The sequence below is a fragment of the Symphodus melops genome (genome assembly GCF_947650265.1).
Source record: "Symphodus melops genome assembly, chromosome: 15".
Taxonomy (NCBI): domain Eukaryota; kingdom Metazoa; phylum Chordata; class Actinopteri; order Labriformes; family Labridae; genus Symphodus; species Symphodus melops.
Genome location: NC_136705.1, coordinates 19929008 through 19949142, shown reverse-complemented (window position 1 = coordinate 19949142; position 20135 = coordinate 19929008). Strand labels below are relative to the sequence as shown.

Here is a 20135-nt window from a genome sequence, read left to right as displayed (position 1 = left end):
ATTGGCTGATGCTCAATAGCCAACAGTACCTGATGCATTGCCTTCAGCATCGAAAGAAACGTCAAAGTACCAGCTCCTTCTCTCTTCTGGAAATCATACGTCACTGTGTTTAAGCCCATTTTAAACACTTTATTTGAACACACCCACCGCTGGCATGCCGTTGTGATTTTTCCCCCCCCTGTAAATATGCTATCATTATCTCTAATTAAAATCTATTAATCCCCATAAACATTTCCATTATTATCTGCGCTTTATTATGTCACTATTTTTTTTGTGAAACTGTAAAGAAAATAAACATTTAGTGAAAAGTCAAACCTTGTGCATGTTTTTGGGGTCATCCATGACTGTTTTTGATTTCTTGTGGTTTTTCATGTCATTTAGCAATGATGCAAATGGATGTTAGTGTAATTATATTGCGCTGATGCATTTATCTGCTCTAACATTTTAAATAGGTTTAACTTGAGAATATTACTGATTAAAAGTCAACAGGTTAGAGGTTAGTTACAGGTTACTAAAACTTACATTTGAATCTTCATAAACAACATATTCTGGCTAAAGATGAAAATATTTTCTTGCACATCAGGATGTGTCAACATACAGAATCTTTCTCCCATCCTCTGCCATCCACTCCCTTTAAGGAGAGATCAAAGGTCAAAATTCAGAGGCATTGCCAAGTCCGTCTCTGTCCCCTCATATCAGCAGGCTGTTGGCACACACTTACACACATGCCTACACACATACACACAATCACTTAGTCTCTTTACCCATGGGAAATCCTGGAAGCCATGCCAATCTCAGCAGATGTTCCTGAAGTGCAGGCATCTTGTAAACACCATAAAATGTATTAGAGGCTAATATAGCGCTCACAGACAGATGCCATCAACACATGATTAGATTTTACCACCTGCTGCACACATACTGTACATGAGAATTTATAAAGGCACTGAGGCACCTTATAGCACAGAAGGGACCGCATGTAACATCAGTCATGAAGGTCACATTTGGAGTAACAAAGTGTTGGCCTTGAGCATTCAAAAAGCATGTTATTCCCGAATCCCGCCAAAGAATTTTTTTTAAGTCACATTAAAATTAGGAAAAACTAACTCTTTATTCTCTGTGTCTGGTAATGAACACTGACACGGTAAATGCGATCAAATTGCTGAATTTGATAATCATCTCTCTCTCTTTTAACGAAGACGGGGAGAGATACCCAAAGGCCTAAAGCTGTTTATTTTGGTTTATACCAATAGAGGTTTTATACTTTATTGGCAATATGGCAAAGCAGAACGTTTCAACATTATCAGCCAGTCCATAGAGGGAGCCAGTGTATCCTCCATCTGATGGTTTACTGCATGCCGGTGAGAGGCGAACACTGAGCTCAACCTGCTCGGTTCACCGCCCCCAGCATGTCATACTGTACGATCCGCATGTTCATCCCCAGTGCTCTTGCGATCCGACAAACATCACCTATCATCCACCCCAAGATCAGTCCACAACGCGAACACACACTCGGATCTGCAACAAAGACATCAACAATCGGGGACCTTTTTTTTTCTAAAGCACGCCAGGAGAGTTGGAAATCCACAGGTAATCGCAGGTACGTCGCAAGTCAAGACACAAAAAGAATTCTCTTCAACACTACTATAACAACAACAGAATAGTTGCTTTTGTCGATAAAGTGAGTAAAATGCGCAGTTAATTATTATATAATTCACTTACTGCACGGTAGCAAGTGTTCGTATCTTAAAAACAAGGTAGCATTAAAAAAATAACCCAGTTATATTGTTGCATTGGACATGTTGGATCTTTTTTATTTTTTGCATGAGAAGATTTTGAATTAGTACGACCTCTGGGCGGCTGATTGACTCGTTCATTTTCCCTGACACACAAGGGGCATGTTTACGCACGCATCTTTACGCGCATTACGCACTAATCCTTTTGGAGAAAAAACAGCAGAAAAACACTTCACCTTGTTGAAGTCGCAGATTTAGCTGGAGCGCCGCCAACATAAACATCACGCCAGCAGTGGGAGAAGTTGGGACTCGTTAAGCAATGCCATCAATGATGTAATAACTGGTATTAAAACATGTAGGCTTGTCAAGTGAAAAATGATCTTGCACGCTCCTATCCACTCAGTGCCTCTCGTTACAGTGTTGCTCCGACAGTTTGGTCGACATGCTGGGTATCTGCATTTGTCTTTGTGCGGTTTTCACACATGTCCTCTCTCAGGAGGCTGAAGAGCCAGTGTCATACACGGTAAGTGAGGAGAATTTTGATTAACATCACTTGCATTAAGGTGATGTACATCTTCATTTAATGGTGTAAAACTCAAGGTTTGTGTTTCTATGTTTTTTGCAAGTGGTGACATGTAAGAAGAGTGACATATTTTTTTTGTGTCATCTGTCCTTCACAGTGCACAGAAGGCTATGAGTATGACAGAGTCAGAGAGCAGTGCAAAGGTAAAAAAGTTTCACAATGTCTTCATATTTCATCTGTTTTCATGTCAGCCTCACGGAACATTTACTTCAATCCAGTTAAAACAATTTGAGTGTATACAATATTTTCTTTCTTTCCCTCTGGCTTTCCTCCTGTGTCAGACATCGATGAGTGTGCCTTGTTAGACGATGCCTGCAAAGGAGGCATGCAGTGTATCAACCACTTTGGTGGGTACCTCTGTCTCCCCAAGAGTGCCGTCATCTACATCAGCAAGGAGGGTGAGCAGGTGTCTCTGCCAGAGGCTGTCCCTCCCATCCCTCCTGTCATTCCCGCCTTACCAATTCAGCCGCCGCTCCCTCGGGTGTTTTCAGGCGATCAGAGAATCTCTCAGTCCAGCCGGACAGTCCGCTGTACAACTGGATTCACTGCAGATGACCAGAACCATTGCAGAGGTAAGATCAGACCCTTAGGTAGACAATCACTCCACCTCCTCTCTCTGAGGCCTTTAAGATGATCCACTGTATCTTTAAAGTACCCTCAGAAACATCCTTTAATTGTTTTTACTGCTCTAACACACATAGACAGCCTTTTCTTTTTTGTTTTTTCATATCAGTGAGGGATGCTGACAAGCTATTAAAAGGGAGAAATTGGACTCTGTGTTAATACTGAAAATTGATGTTTACACTGTAAACAATGTTTTTGTATAAGTTACTTTCCAATACCATTTTTGTCCACTCCATACTAATTCTGATACCTAAACGAGTTCCCCCAAAGCTAGTGTGATTACAAAATATACATGCTGAATATACATGATGGCAAAACACTCACTGCCGACATTTTGTGAGCTTTGACTCCCATTACATTCTCTGTTAGCATCACACAGTTGTGCATGAATATTGTCACCCAACAATGATGATAATTCACCAGGTGATTTCTGGAGCCAATCAGAATTGTGCATTGCCGGTGTATTGCTGATATCTTTATACCAAGCAGATGCATGGAGTGCTACATGGGTGTTGAAAAAGGTTTTGAGGACCTCAGATCTCTTTGATAGCTTCCAGGAAGTACTCTGATATGTTGCCGTATACTTGAAAAGGTAACCATGTTTGTTTCGTATTTTATATTATTTTGTACATTATATGCAAATGTCCTTTTCCATTTATTTTTGATTGGGACATTGCAATGAAACATAGTTTCATTACAGAGCATTAAACTGATGTGCTTTTTTTGTACTGTAATTCTCCAAATGCACTGCAGCTGCATATAAACCTGTGTCTGAATGTGTCACTTGCAAAGCTTGGCAGTTATTTCACAATTACCTGCTAACAACTTTTAAGGCTCAATAAGCAGAGCGCCAAATGTGAACCATTCATCCATACTTCAGACAGCCATCCATTGTTAAACAACACATAGCTGCTTGATGTCTTGAAACCTTCTCTGTCATGCCATATTTTACGAGCTCTGCTTGTTGTTTTTGGGACCAGCTTCTTCCTGATATAAATGATTTGTCTTTTTTTTGGTGTTGAGGTAGTCTGTTGGTTGAAGAGCGTTTTTTTCACATTGTGGCAAGCCCTGTGCCTTCACACCTACAGGAGGGGTTCTCTGAGACTAGGTTGGGATTGTGGTAGCTAAGCAAGATTGTGTGGGTGTGATCCTGTGTTTCAGCAAGACACTTTGATCTTTACAAATGGGGAGTGGTTTAAAGATACATTTTTGCCACAAACACACATTGGTGTCCTTGGTTGTTGCTGGGCTGGATGTTCACAGCTGCACCTGAGGGTAAAATCTCTGCACAGAAAATGTAATGTAAAGGAAAATACATCATGTTTGGTGGTTTGAAACGATTGTCAATAGGCAGCCACATGTGATGAGTGACTGTGTGGTGAGGCCTGCGGTCACACAACCCCAGTGAAAGTAACAAGTTTGATTTTACACCTGGGGCTAAGATCCGTGTGAGGCGCTTTATGTGTTTCTCTGAATTGGAACCAATTAGCTTTTATTAGGGTGTAAAACATGGCAGCATATCAGCTGAAGTAACCACATAAGCAGGCTGGCAGGGGTAAAACACTTATTCATTCACGGCAGTGCATGGGCCAAACAAAGATAGGCTGTTGCTGTCAGCGTTTAAAGCTTTGAAATGATTTGGGTTTTAACTAGAAGGCGTCTCGTGCCGTTATGTTGGTGTTTTTTTTTTGTTTGTTTGTTTTTTTCTGGTAGGGTGATATAATCTTTGTTTACATCACTCTGGTTTCTCTGTCATTACCTTTGACTCGTCACAATGAGCCAATTGTTCTTTTTGGACCTACACAAGAGGCTGCTCTGCAAAGCCACATATCTTGCTAGTGAAGGACTTCCCATTTGCTTGGGGGGGAAACCTCAATGTATCGAATAGCGCTTACATCAGGCTCCTTCCTTGCTAACTCACCATTCTGCAGAGGAAACCTGGAGTGCAGAGTCAGGTAGGGTAAAGGGGAGGATGAAGGCTGACACTGACTAAATAACCACAGAAGAGCAGCAGCACTGACCAAGCCAAGTCGTACCAACGTCATGGGTTGTGCTGCTTTTGCTGAGTTGTTTTGGGTGACTTACTGCTGAGTGTGTGGTGAATAAAAGAGGGATCAGCTAAATGTACTGGAAAAAATGAAACCAATTTTCCAGAGTACATCTGAAATTGTAAAATAAAAACAGTTTCTCCAGAAAAATTGCTTTTCTTACTCATATTTTTTGCTGATTCCAAGCAAGAAACCCACAAAATATTACATAAAACACGTCATTCTGATAGTTTTACCCTTATATTAACATCCGTTCCCGGTCCTTGGTGACATTTTGGAAATGTATTATAAATCCCTTTGGCCCTGAGTTTGAACCCGAGCTTAAGAGTCTGTTGTTGCACTGACACATAGCGGGACGTTGGCGGCCTGCTCCAGCTCGACCACACAGAGAAAACCATGAACTTTTCATGTATGTGTGACAACTTAATGATGCCTCACATTTCCATGACCTACCCCAACCCTCCTAACATATACACACACACTTTGCTGTGTTAAACACAGAGAGATACTTTATTGTGCAATGCCTTTTTGCAGTCTTGTGTTTGATATTAGCTTCTAACCACCCCCCGGTTGTCCGTCAAAAAGGATACATATCAGTCTTTACATTTGACAAGAAGTACAAGACTGTATCTTCAGTTACAGTCAAATTATGTTTAAAAGTACACCCTTTATATAGTGGACAGAGTCAGAAGTCAGGGAGGAATGACATGCACGATAGGAGCCACAGCACGGATTTGAACCCAGGCCGCCTGTTTGGAGGATACAGCCTCCGTACATTAGCCTCTATGCCACGTCCCCATAATGTCACGTTTTACACTTCGCAAGGTCTGTTGCAAGAGTTGAGTCTTCATATTTAATCAACCTGTTTATTTTTTCATCTCTAAATTAGACACTCATTCACTGCAGTGTTGGGGCATGAAAAGACATGCCATCCCTGTTTACCTGTCTGGTTTCCTGAGGTCATGTTGGCCACATTACCACCTACATGCCTGACTAATTTCAGCTCTGTCTGGACGTCTTCACCTACAGAGGCTGGAAATCTCTCCTAAAGTATGTTCGATAAAGGCCCCTGTGTGACAGAGAACTTGTGTACTTTTCCGATACAAGGCCAAGCGCATGCAATAACATTTTTCCATGCAGATGCAATGCACTTGGGAGGGATATCTCTGGAATGTCAGCATTGGTTTGTTGTTTTTCCGTTTGCTCCCATCTTTTGTGATGGTTGGAATTACTCACCACCTTGACAGATAAGCATCGGATCGATCTCTGAGAAGCAGGAATGTAGAGAGCAAGAACAAGAACAACTTGAGGATTTTGACCTTTACAGTTTGTTCTTTGGAGCTTCCCGTATTGTGATTTCATCCTGACATTTGCACTTGAAGAAACAAGCCCCAGCCACCAGTCTTTTCCGGTTAGAGGACAATGGGAAAAAAGATGTGAGGATACACAGAAGGCAATTTAAGTTTTTCCGGAAATTCCTTTAGATCTTATCATGTTAGTGTTTGTTTCTCCGGCAGATAAGCAGCACAGATTTGCATGAACAGGGAAGGAACATTTAAACACTGAGGTGATTTGAGCCGGGTATAAAGGATCTCAAATCAAAAAACTTTCTGCGGAAATATTGTTGCACAACAGGAGGAGGTGGGATCAAAATCAAAGCCTTCGCTTGATGAAAACTGACCATCTTTGTTTAGGGTTACTCAAAGAAAAAGACATCTGAGGCCTTTGTGCATGTTGAACCCTCCTATTACAGGCTGAGCTCTCATCTTTCAGCTGCTCTCAGACTGATGATTTCCAAGGTCCTGTATCAGCATAGCCTCACTGTCAGATTGTCCTCGTGCCCTGTGATTTCACCGTACATCATACATTGCACCTGCTACACTGCAGCTCCAGCTCAACAACCACAGTTGCATCATTAAGGCTTCGAATTTCAGTTGCTTTTGAGCGATTCAGATGTGTCTGATAGCTTAGCACTGTGGCCTGCTTGAAGTGGAACCAATTCTCATGGAACTTGTCACAGAAAGTCCTTGCCACCCTCTGGACATTTTGGTAAATGTTTTGCGTTATCTTTTTACTGTAGTTGTTGTCGCTAATTTACTATGTGTTATATGTGTGGTGAGTTAACATTGCAAATATTGCTTCTTGCTGTTATGTCACCTGCGCTCCTGGCCAGAAGCTGCTGATGAAGCAGCGGGAGCAATTCAAGGTTAAGTGCCATGTCTTGATATGCTGCAGGAGTTGAAGCTGAGAGACAACAACTCTACCAACTGAGCCACCGCCACCTGGGTGGAGTTTCATGTTGTTGTTTTATTCTCGTACTTACCTTATGTAGGAGGCTATACACCTTTTGTAGGTGTTTTTTTTTTTATATGACTGAAAAGAGTTAGAAACAGTTACATGTGGAAGCTATTCTGGTGGACCTTACAGAGCTAGCGGCATGGTAACAGACAAACTCGCACAAACAGGAGCTAAGCCTTTAAATTTGTGTAAACTGTACACAGATTTGAAAATACTCTGAAATGTGATGGTGATACCTTAATGGCTTTTTGTCCAAGATTTGTACAAAGATTTTAAAGGCCTGATTGTTGTTGGGAGGGTGAAGCAGTATGAGATCTGTGAGAAGATGAGGACATGCAGAAATATCTTAGCAGCCTCTGTGGAAAGAGAGGAACTAATCTGTCTAACACTTGCCATATTATACTGAATAGTTTTTGTCATTTTCTTGATGTGTTTCTTGAAATTGAGATTTGAATGGAGTAAGACACAATAATGAGTTGTCAATCATTAATTGGAAATGACTTCATGTTCCCTCCAGTTCTTGAACCTCAACTTTAGTTTATAACATGTTTTGTTTATAACAAAATGTTAGCCTGCAAACACTGTGTGCTGAGCTAGTGAACATGTTAGCAGGCTGACACTACGCTGACGGTCTTTTACATTTCCAATATTTAAGAAAATTTAAAACCATTGCATAACTTCGTTAAATTAAATTATCTGGAATATTTGTACAATTAAAAGTTTATTAACTCAACCCAAATCCTGATTTTTGGATAGTTTTATATCAAGATTGACTTGTTAACTTGACAGATCCGTCAGCATCTGATACGATCTCACAGCTTATCATTAGTGACTGCCAATCTTAAAACATAAGCAATGAGAAATGCCAGATTTGTGTTGATTATGTAACAAAGTTTCCATTACATACTTCGCTGACCAATTCTTTCTCCACACTGATTTCTTTTATGTCTGCAGATGTCTTATTGTCTTGTACATACTGTATTGGTCAAGTTTTACTTGTGAATCAACTTTGCTGAGATTTTTGGCTTCAAAACTTATTTTCCATTTTGAAAATTGAGCCAGAAAACCTGTTGATGTTGCAACTCCTCAGCTGCTGACAGAAAAATGTCTTTCATGGTCTTTCCTTAGAACTGTATGTATTTTTTTAACATTAGTATCTCTAATGCCAGATCAATGTTCCACATCGAAATAGAAACAAAGATTTTTAGAGTGAAATATATATATATATATATATACGTTTCTTTCAGACTGTATTAATTTAACCCAACCATTCTGCAGTGAGCCCATCCTGGCCCTGTGTTGCGTTGTGTTTTCTTTTGTTTTGCACCTACACACTCCCTGCCATCACACACATGATGGCATAGAGGGCTGGAGGGGGGGAAGCAGCTTTACGTCCTTAGTGTTTCTGCTTAACGTTGTTGTTTTTATTCTCTGTCTAAGGTCGGTGCCTGTGTAACGTCCAGCTGCTTCCTCTTCTTATTTGTTGTTCTTTCCGTTTACCTCATGATGGAAAGGGACAGTGTTGCTATAAATCACTATTGCGCTCAGCTGTTTGACACTGCATGCAATCTCAGGGTCTCTGTATCTCATAGTTTCTCTCTTTCGTGTCTGTGTGTAAAGGTTTCATTCCTTTCATGCTCTACATTTGGCTTTTAAGGCCCTGAATGGCTACATATTTATTGATGAAATGTCAAGTGAGCGGATAGATTGATCTTCTTCATATTGAATAACAGGACTTTATTTTTTATGTTTTCAGTGTAACAGGAAGGATTATTATCAGTGGGGAATGTAGCTGGCACACTGGATGGATTTTCAAGAATGTCAAGACTCTGCCCGACCTTTACAAACGTGTGGAACAAACTCACAAATCAGTTTGTGGGTGTCAGCACTACTAAAAACTCCTGTTCCTCCTGAACAATGCAAGTGATGAGAGGGGAATCTTGGGAGTGGCACAAAAAGCAAGAGCATGGAAATATTTCAGGTTTCAGGTTCTAAAACTGATAGAAATAGAGGGTTTGAGTTCTTATCTGCTCTTGTGTTGGAACTAGCTTTGAAAGGGAAACATTATCATTGCCATTTGTCCTGAGATGTATTTTAAACTAAACTGCAGAAAAAAATGTCAGTGAAGAGTTTCCTTGAGGGGTAATATTAAGGTGTTTGAGGTTGAGGAGAGCCGAATGCTCATGTGCTAGTGTATGACATGGGAATAAATTTGACATTGTGAAATTTTATGGACTATTAACATCACACTTCTTGCCCCCTGCTTTCCCAAAGATTGAATTATCCAACAATCAGAGGGAAACAGAGAAGCTGTCCAACAGCAGGATGGCTCCAACTGTTCTTTGGAACAGCTCCTGCTTTCCATTACTGTGGTTCAGTGAAAACAAGACTAAATGCTCAGAAGTGATAATTACAACAAGCCCTATCATGTCAGTATAAATCTGGGGCAAATAACACATTGTTCTGAATTCAGGCCAAACTGTTTTCAGTCTCTGTTTTGGACGTGCATACTCATCAAACATACATTTCTTCATATTGCAGCCCCGCTTTCTGTAAAATAAAAAAAGACCATTTAATGTTCCAGCACCTCAAACAGGACTTCTTATGCACACACCCATTTGTCTGCACACACACACACACACACACACACACACACACACATTCTTTGAGCTGCCGCCATCCCCCGTCACTCCCCCAACTCCCACAAGGCATTTAGAATTAATCTCCCTAAAAAGCAAGGAGTTTTTAACTCTGACATCACATAAGCACACACGGCTGTAAATCTGACTTCAAATCTTAGAAAGCCCTTTTTTGTTTGAAAAAAAGGACCCTCCACCCTCTCTCCTCATTTTTTCCTTTCAGATCTTCCACTCGTCTGCTGGACAGTCTTATCTCCCTCTGTCATGTTACCGCAGCTTCGCTCTTACAAGAAACTTCTAAGCTGCGTTAAATTAAAAAAACACAACTTCAGAGAACAGAGTCACTTCTCCTCCACACGCAACACATCATCACATTTGATGGCTTGTCACATAAAATCTGTTTTCCCATGTAAACTATAAGGACTTTGCTGCATGTTGTAAGCTAGGGAACTTTATGGGACCCAAGATCGAGCCAGTGTGGGATGCCCTCACACCCCACCCGTACTCAAACACACATACACTTACACACACTTGTACACACGCAAACTCTTGTGGAACTTTGTGTTGGCAGCTACTTAAAGGTTTAGTGACAAAGTAGCAGTTACCACAAGATATTCCCGTGAATGAACCTTTGGATGCCATACAGCACATGTGCTTTTATTTAGCTCTCTCCAAGCTTTCTTGAGGGGAATGTGGATGACTCTGGCTTTTCCATACTCAGAACAACCTTAGAGGCATCTCTTTGCATTCAAATATTTTGTAGTTGGCCATATACAGTATCTTCTTTCCATGGCAGTTTATTGTCTCTGCATCTTTTGTAGAAGACTTCTGGTGCATGTCATGAACAGTTGTCGGACTAATGGCAGGTTATTTAAGCTGAAGTCAAGTGCACCTTTTTGGTAAATCAGTTGCCCAAAAATGTTGCTATCAAGAGCTGATTCATGGAAAAATCTTGAAGCCATATTCTGACAAGCACTGGTTTTAGATTTTTTCCTAAATGTAGCCAAAATAAAAAGAAGAAACTTTTTTCCCAAGAATCTCCTGAAACTTATGACTTTTGTATGTCCAACCAGTACAAAAACTCAGGACGGACAAATATGCAATAACTAGCGAATGAATGCCGTTATAATCTCCTTAGTTAAGAAGCGGCCTCTTGAATGAATAGCAAAGGTTGTAAGTAAAATGTACACAGTTCTGCTTTTGAACAAATACGTGTGAAAATGTAAACAATCTCATCAAGTTTTGTCAATGCTAAACCTTTTACACAAAACTAAAAGGGTTAAAGTTATAAATGGGAAACTGGCTTAACATTGGCCTACTAGCATTGCTACTGATATATTTTAAGACATGGCATGCCTGAAGAAAGTTAACTTTTTTACAGTACTCCCTTGAAAAAGAGCTTTTAACCTCAATCTGACTTTTCTTGGATAAATAAAGATTAAAAAATAAAACATGTTCCTTCTGGTTCTGTCAGGAAAACCGTAACATTTCAGTGGAATCACAGTCAACACTGTTGCAGCATCAGGAACATAGGAATCTCAGACTTCAAAATCTAGTGCCAGAGGGCAGGGCATTTCCAGTCTCAATGAATCACCTACATTCTCCAGTAAGTAGGTGTGGCTGTTATTTACAAGATCTCACTGATGCTTCCCCAAGTCTAATTAAATGTTGGCATTCATTCAAGCCTTTATGAACACAGATCTACTCTGGATTGTGCACTGGTTCTGTATCAAATTAAACAAGGCAAAGGTACTCAGAAGATTTCTGGAACTTAACTTAAAGAACTTGTATCATTGTTAGTGTCAATTATGTCATGCAAGGATCTCTGTGTGTTCAGCCGTCAACCTTTGCTTCATGTTTCTGTAGTCAGTTCTGAGAATAACGTTTTATAGCATGCTTTTCTGGTCATGATTTGTGATGATGTCAAAATCACTCAAGAAATTGACAAACTATCTAGCTGGTGTTGCTTATGTCTGAGGCCAACTCCTTTGTCATGGTGTAGGAGATATATGTGTATATGCTTAGTACAGTAATGGCAGTACCCTAGCATATGAGACTTGGTATTTACAATGAACTGATAAATGAAGGGATGATTTCAGACAGAACTGATATTGACATGCAGACAGACAGAGAGCCTGGTGAACCCAGAACAATTCATTTTGGTTGTAAAAGTATATGCACAACTGATTCTTTCCTAAACTCTATTTACACTTTGTTTACAGCTGGAAAAACTAAAATGTTCAACCTAAAAGGTTAACTCTTAGGTTAGGTAACTCTCAGAGCCTGAGATGTACAGCTTTTATTTAACAGACAGGTGGGTTAGTTTCCAAAGGCTTGTTTCTTCTGCTGTAAAGTATTTGGTTTCTCTCTGGCTCTTGTTGCTATTTGCTGTTGCACTCTCCCAGATGTCTTTCAAGCCACATCAGAGTGTAGATTTCTCAGATCAACACTGCTTTTATCTCTGTCCTTTACTTACTGGGTCAGTGAGAAACAAGCCTTGTCTGTGCATTCCTCTTTGTATGTGTCTTGCACCTGTTGTCTCTCATCTTAAGAAAAGCCCCGCTTGTGTCCCTAACATAGGGAGTCCATCTTATCACTGTGAACATAGAGATAAGCACAATATAGCAATCTTCTCATTATTTCCTCAAAGGAGTGAAGATAGCTTCCCTTCTGTCTGGATCCTGTAGTAGACTATGGGACTGGCATACAGCAGTGGTACAGTGGATTGGTATGAATGGGATGAGCTGGTGATAAATAATAATGATGCAACAAAGAATAAATAACAAAAATAAGATTGGATTGCCTTAGATGGAGAATGTGGCTGCACTGACTGAAAGTAAAATGCAAGCATGAGTTAATCCCGTTAATTAGCTATTCAAAAAACATAATGCATACACAAATTAAACCAGAATCAATAGCCAAAAAAATATCTGTGTATATTTAACACTTAAACATTGAGCAAAAAAACTACTTTTGCACTGACTAGATTTGGGTAGGTGAAAACCTGCAGGTTGTCCTGCGTAACTATGCAGAAAAAACAATGACATTGGCCATTAGCATCCTATTCTCTGTTTATTTTTTGTTGGGTTTTCTTTTTAGTTTGTGTGTAGGTATACAAGATGTTGGAAAATATGGACATTTATCTCTGTGCAACTGTAGGTTCTTCACTCCAGTTTGGTTGAGAATGTCTCAACAGACAAAAAAAAAAAGTCATAGCTCCCCTCCTCCTTTTCTGTGTGTGGTATTGAGGATAACTGTCTGTCATGCTTTTAAACTGATGCCCACTGGCTGTCTGCATATGATTGGTTGTGTCAGACCACCCAAGAGGACTGCTGCTGGGCCCACAGGGATGAACGTGTACAGTATGGGCATATTTGCAGTGTGTGTGGGGGAGAAAGAGAAAGATGGGAGTTTAGGGAAATTTAAGCCAAACCAAAATTGACAAGTGTTTTTTGGATTTACATAAAAAGGAGAATATTTTCACTGCTGTTATTAAAGTACTTTTTTTGTTGCAACTTGGGAGAAATATTATTTTGGAGGTTTAAACACTACTCTTCACAATACTTCATGGTCCCAACACTTTCACTAATTATTGTACGTATTGTATTAACCTTACTAAACATGTAGCGTCTTTCTGGCAGAAGCTTTTTTCCTTTATGCCTTATCAACCCTCCAGTTATTATGTTGTAGAATGTTTTAATGATAGGATGAGAGATAGGGAGTGCATGTGTCCAGATCTGTGAGTTTTTGGGTTGATTAATATCTGTTGAGAAACCAAGGCGTTGAGGTAGAAAGCGCAAGACTTATCAGTTGAGTTCTATTTAGCTCTAAAACACACACACACACACACACACACACACACACACACTCCCCCCTTTAGGGAGCTGTCCTGTTTGTAGAAGATAGGATCTGTGTTTCCCCTGCACCCGGAGCTGCTGAATAAAAGCCCTCTTTATTTAATCGCCTGCCCTCTGTGTGAACATGTGTGTTTATGCCCATGTGTGTGATGTGATGGTGTCAGTGATTACACGTTTTTACTGTTTGTTGAAAACAGTTCACACATCACAGATCACAGAGTACATACAGCCCAGACATGTTGCTTTGCTTTTGTCTGCCATATGTTCCTGCACACGCAAGGCATTAACTTGAAGCAGCTTCCTCTCAGTGTGGGTTTTTTTTTTGCCTGTGTGTTTTTTGCAGACATAGATGAATGTGCAACAGGTAGACACACATGTGGACCCGACCAAACGTGCTACAACACCAGAGGTGCCTATATCTGCCAGTGTCAACCAGGTTACCAGAGGAATGGAGATCACTGTGTAGGTGAGCAGAATACATTTTCTCCTCTCTCTCTCTCTGATCAACACTTGTGTTGAGCTTCTAAAAAAGCCCATGTAAAGGTTTTTTTTTTTTAAACATCCCACATATTAACAAGTCAACTGTATGTGTTTGTGTGTTCCTGCAGACAGAGATGAGTGTGCCCTGACCCACTATTGCATGCACCGATGTGTGAACACACAGGGCTCATACTATTGTGAGTGCAACGCAGGTCATAAGTTGGCCAGCAACAACCACAGCTGTGTGGGTAAGTCAATTAAAGGAATTATTTTTGCTTAATGCATCAGTTAGCTCTGACCAAGCTAATAAGACACATTGTATTAGTGCTGATACAGGTGATCACACATCACTCAATCGCTGCTAACTATTACTGATTGTTATTGGCACACAGCCTGCAGCATGCTGCACGTAAACGGATCGCGTGATATTTCGATATTCCGAACATCATTCCTCTTTTGTAACACTGCAACATTAGTGTTTGTTTTTGCTTCGCTCCTTCCCGACTTTTCTAAAGATGCAAAGTGTTTTTCTCGCTTTGAGACTTTCACCTATCACGAGAACCCACACAGCAGATCTTCAGCTGAAGCTTAAGGACGTTATTATGCTGTGATAGAGAGCAGTTTATATCTAAATGTTTTAGCAATCCATCAAAAACCTTCAACCTGCTTTTTATTTGTGTCTCTTATTTACCCACCTTGAATCTGTAGTGAGAAGGCCAGATCTGCAGACTGGAAATAAATGAGTCAATTAAAAAGCACATTATGTGTAATGACTGTGTTGTCTGGTCTGTTATGGTAACATTGTGTTCATATTAATTGCTGTGAAAGACATGTCGGAAAGAGGCTGATAGACAAAGGCACATTAAATATTTGTTATAATCTGAAATTGTTCAATTATTATATTGTGAATCATTAGTATGTAAAAGATTGTCTTTCATTCCAGATGTGAATGAATGTGATGTGCAGAGTCCCTGTCAGCACCACTGCTACAACCTGATTGGCTCCTTCCTTTGCCAGTGTGACCAGGGCTACGAGCTCTCACAGGACTCTGTCTCATGCCAAGGTGAATACACGTAAAAACACTCAAAAACGTAGTGACAAAAACATTGTAAGATCAAAGAATTGTTAAATTTCTTTCCCTCATATTTACGTGTATTCATATTTTCTGTACAGACATTGATGAGTGCAGCTTCTCCAGCTACATGTGTCAGTACCAGTGTATCAACAGCCCAGGAAGTTACTCCTGTGAATGTCCTGATGGATATCAGCTCCAGGGAAACAGGTTGTGTCAAGGTACAAAAGTTCTCCTTCATCTATCCTTCATCACTATCCTTCCCTAAATCTGTCCTTTATCCATCCTTCGTTGATTTGTTGATTTATTTCTTCTTCTCTGTTTTCATACTCACAAAAAAGTTGTCTTTTCCTCCAACCCTCCTGTCTGTCTCCAATGGCTCTTTGAAGATCACTAAATCATATTTTGCTATCATCCTTATTCTACCTCTCAAGTAGGAATGAAAGTCGCTCTCAGCCTGGTATCATGGAAAAGTGGAAAGGATAAGCAACTTTGTGTTGCCACCACTGTGAATTTATATGCATGATGATGGTTTCTTGAAGTGGATTTATTTGAATCTCCGGTGCTTGCTCAAAGACGGAGCTGTTATTTTTTCCTCTCCCCCCTCAGTCAGGTGCAGGTTTTACAGGGAGAACCATGAAGGGACCTTTTGGTGATGAATTCAGGTTGCTGTGCCAGAAATAGCCCTGTGGTTTGGGGCACGTTTGATGGGGTTATTTTCATCACGCAGCAGGAAAAGCACAGCAGTTAGGCCTGTATGGGGTTGAATTGGGGGCTTCCCTCAACAACAAATGTGCAGGTTTCCCTCTTGTGTTTCTTTGCATCTCCACAGCTGTTAGAAATAAAGTTACAATTTGAAAACACTGTTCCCAAATGGTACTCCTCTTGAACTTTGACCGTGTTTTCATAGCTCTATGTCATGAAGCGTTTAGAGTTTTGTCTTTTTTGGATGTGGGGGACACGAGCATTGTAATCCAATATTATTTTTGACTATTCAGTACTTTTTCTCTCTCCTTCTCTGTCTCTCTGCCAATCACCAGACATAAATGAGTGTGAGACGGGGACCCATAACTGCCAAGATGATGAAATGTGCTGGAACTATTATGGAGGTTTCCGCTGTTATCCCAGAAACCCCTGCGAGGCGCCTTATGTCAAAACCTCTGAAAAGTAAGTAAACATTATCAGGTACTTAAATTTCACTGTAGTCAAAGCAGCTTTTTTTATCTAGATGATTCTAATTGTGTGTTTGCAGTCGCTGTATCTGCAGGTCTCAGGCAGAGTGCACAGGTCTTCCTCCATCAATCGTCTACAAATACATGAGCATCCAGGCAGAGCGGACGGTGCCAGCGGACGTCTTCCAGATTCAGGCCACCAACATCTACGCCAACACACACAATACCTTCAGGATCAAAGCTGGCAATGAAGCAGGAGAGTTTTTCCTGCGTGTAAGTTAACGCCCCATGTATCGATTCTTGTTTCTCGTCAAATGGCCGCGAGTTCGAAACCCACCGTTTGCTGCATGTCATCCCTTACTCTCTCCAGCACTTTAGCTTTCCTGTCAAATAAAAGACTAAAATAACTAATAAACAGAGATGAACAACTAAACTGCGCTGAAGATAAATGCGCTGATAATGATAATAATGATAATGATAATAATAATAATAATAATAATAAATAACACAGTAGTAATGATGTCAGTAATGTTAGCACTGAAGACTCATGCTATGCCATGCTTACGTGTTGCTGTTTAGCATTTAGTTAAAATAATATTTTCCCCACCGTTTGAAACGACTCTTTGAGGCTTGTTGCTTATGCCAGTGACAGTGCTTAACATGCTGGTGTTTCATAGCCAAGTTAATATGTTAATATGTTAAAGCTATCGTCTCCAACCTGGCTTTAAACAAAATACATCTTCTCACTGGTAAATTGTAAAGAAACATACTTAAATATTGTGTGATCCTATTTTCTTGCAGCGTTCCAGCAATGTGAGCGCCATGCTGGTGCTAACCAAGCCTCTGACTGGCCCCAGGGAGTATGTGGTGGATCTGGAGATGATCACTCAACATCTGTCAATGAACTACCGTTCCAACTCACTGCTGCGGCTCACCATCATAGTCGGGCCGTACGCCTTCTGAGCACCGCAATTACCAGCGGCCTAAATAACTCTGGTTCAACAAACAGCAGTGTAAAACAAATGATGCCAGCAAAACATACTGTTCATTTTCATACAATATGCATACAAAATATAACATAGGCTGACAGCCAGACTCATAAAGCAGCACAGCAGTAAAATAGGCTTTTTTTTGTAGCAGACAAGTCCACACTGTTATGTGACCACTGGGCATCTTTTCTCTCGAGGACCTGGGATGCATCACAATAAAGAGTTGTAGTTTCTGAAAAATCAGGCTTTGTGTTTGAACAGCACTTAAACCTTCTCTGACAAGTTTTAAACTGTTAAAAAAAACTTCAGTTTACAAAGCAAAATGGACCATTAGTAAGTAGGCTAGCAGGACTAGGGTGTATATGTAACATAATTGTAGCATTCACACATACAATAGCACATATGTACAGTAAAGGATCAGCGAAGACATATGGTTATATTTTAGTCCAAATATGTCTCACTTTTAGTGTCTGAAGTGAACATAAGAAAGATGCAGGGAGCAGCGATCTCACTTGAAGTGGTTTTTTTCTACTTTCGTAGAAAAAACTACTGATGGCACTCAGCGAAAGTGGCCCAGTGGACACATTTCCTATCTGTGATGGATCTGTGATGTAGAATTATGTACAATGATCACTTACTACAAACAGAAATGACTTACTATAATCTGTGTACATCAGTGAAGCTATCTGTTGTAGGGAAATCATATTTTTATAGAAATGTACAAGATGAATATCCAGTATGAGCAGCTTTTGACCATGTAAATCATTGCTTCTGTTGGTAAATGTTGAGTATAAAGCTGCTGTGCAACACTGTTAGTGCAAGTTTCTGTACAGAGTTACTCGTGAATAATAATTTCCTGGGAGTCCAGAGCAGTTAAGAAGTGTAAAGGGAAGGAACCTGTCTGAGAGAGTCCAAGAGCGTCAGAGTACTCACAGTACAGTCATGTACATACCAAGCTAAAAAAAAAAAAAATCTGTGTATGTGTATGGATGTTTGTGAGTGTATGTCCCTGTCTTTATGCACGCAAGAAAGTCAAAGTGTGAACCACTGAGAAAGGGAAAGAGTGAGAAAGAGTTTTATTGGAGGTCGAGCTGTTTTATGTGTTTCTGTGATCCCATCCCTGCGTCGCAGAGGCATTTACAGAGAAGTGACGGCTTTCGCAACACACCTTTGCCAGTCAACCTCTCTTTGGTGCCACTTTGATTCTCCCGAGGAACAGCTTTCTAATGTTGGTCCCAGTATAGAAGTCACACTGGCACCAGGCTGGCTTGCGTGATAAACATAATTACACCTCTTTCCCCTGTAGCTGGTTCATGTGCGACACAGGGGATTATTAAAGTGTTAATACAATGCCACCACACTTTTGGCAGAATGAAAAATCTCGCACTACCTGCTTTGCCTTTCATGACTCCACGTGTCTGCTCTGGCGTATTTCTGAAACACTTCATATTGTGGACACACAGCACTGAAAACCGCATGAAAACCAAAACATTATCACTTTTTTTTTTATATGTCTTTGGTCTTTTATGTGATTACAGCAGTGAGCATGCTATAGTGCCTTAGAGGTAAACAATGTACACTAAACTTATCGAGACTGTCAACTTCCTTCATTAAAATGACTTAATGTTTATCACTTCTATTTAAAGTCTATTTTGTTATACGTATCTTGTATTGATTGTACTCTGAGAGCAAAAGTTATGTTGTTGAATAAAATTTCATGGATAAAAGGGGCTTGGTGTTGTTTTTTTTTATATATATATATCTAAAAGAAAAGAGAAAAAATAATGTGTCAAACATTCTTATCTGAAGGGCAGCCTTGCAACAAGATCTGACTCCATTTACAGCTGAATTGAAATTGCAGCACTTGTGTGAAATGCTTCGCAGATTTTTCCGTGCTTTTTGGAAAAGGTGAGGATGATTTCATCGGAATATAGCAATGATAAATGCAGTGAACATGATGCCCTAGCCATCATATCTATCTTATTTAAAGAGCTCCAGAGGGGATGTAGTCATATAGTGTGCTGAGGGACAAATGTGAAGCCTGCACACACATAAAGACGCACTCACACACACGGCTTATTTAGATGTGAGACTGGTAGGGAGTGGTTTTTATGGTAAGTTGTTACTCAATCATTCTGCTCGTGTAGAGCTTTAGTCGGAGCACTGTGGGGACTTGTAAGATGATACATGATGTGTCATAGCTCCCCTAACCCCATCTTCATTGGGACTCTGTGTTTTCTGCTGTTTGTGCATGATTCAACCCCGAGGAGAAAACATTGCTCACCCAATTCTTCTGTGACTCACCCATGTGCCGAACTTCACAAGAAGAGTCGCATTTTCAGGTTCTTGCTTTCATTATCAATATTCCACTCAGGGAAACAATGAAGATCATTAACTGAAGATCTTGGAAAAGAAAGAAAACTCCTGAAAGTGAAGTAAATTGAGTTTGTGTTGCCCCATGTCATCACCTCACTATAATACTCCAGTGATGCAATTACAGTCCCTCGTTTTCAACTGTTTTAATCTGAACTTGTTATCAGACATCTGTTATCAGATATCTTAAAGAGATGTTAGTACTAAACAATCATAGTTACACTGTTTTGTTGTCAGAAAGCAAATAGAGATTTCCTCATGTACAGT

The 20135-nt window shown here is 40.2% G+C and overlaps 1 protein-coding gene across 2 annotated transcripts; it reads left to right on the top strand.

Annotated features, from left to right (window-relative positions):
* Positions 1-1374: 1374 nt before the first annotated feature.
* On the top strand, positions 1375-19226 carry efemp1 (EGF containing fibulin extracellular matrix protein 1). 2 transcript variants are annotated; one of them, XM_079362542.1, is made up of 11 exons: positions 1375-1587; positions 2152-2256; positions 2414-2459; positions 2598-2888; positions 14126-14248; positions 14391-14510; positions 15206-15325; positions 15436-15555; positions 16375-16501; positions 16587-16779; positions 17308-19226. In XM_079362542.1, exons 2-11 carry the CDS (start codon positions 2176-2178, stop codon positions 17467-17469), a joined length of 1383 nt encoding a protein of 460 aa, XP_079218668.1. In that variant the 5' UTR covers positions 1375-1587; positions 2152-2175; the 3' UTR covers positions 17470-19226. The 2 variants fall into 2 exon arrangements, with proteins under 2 accessions (XP_079218668.1, XP_079218667.1); XM_079362541.1 differs by having other exon boundaries at positions 1375-1597.
* The last annotated feature ends 909 nt before the right edge of the window (positions 19227-20135 follow it).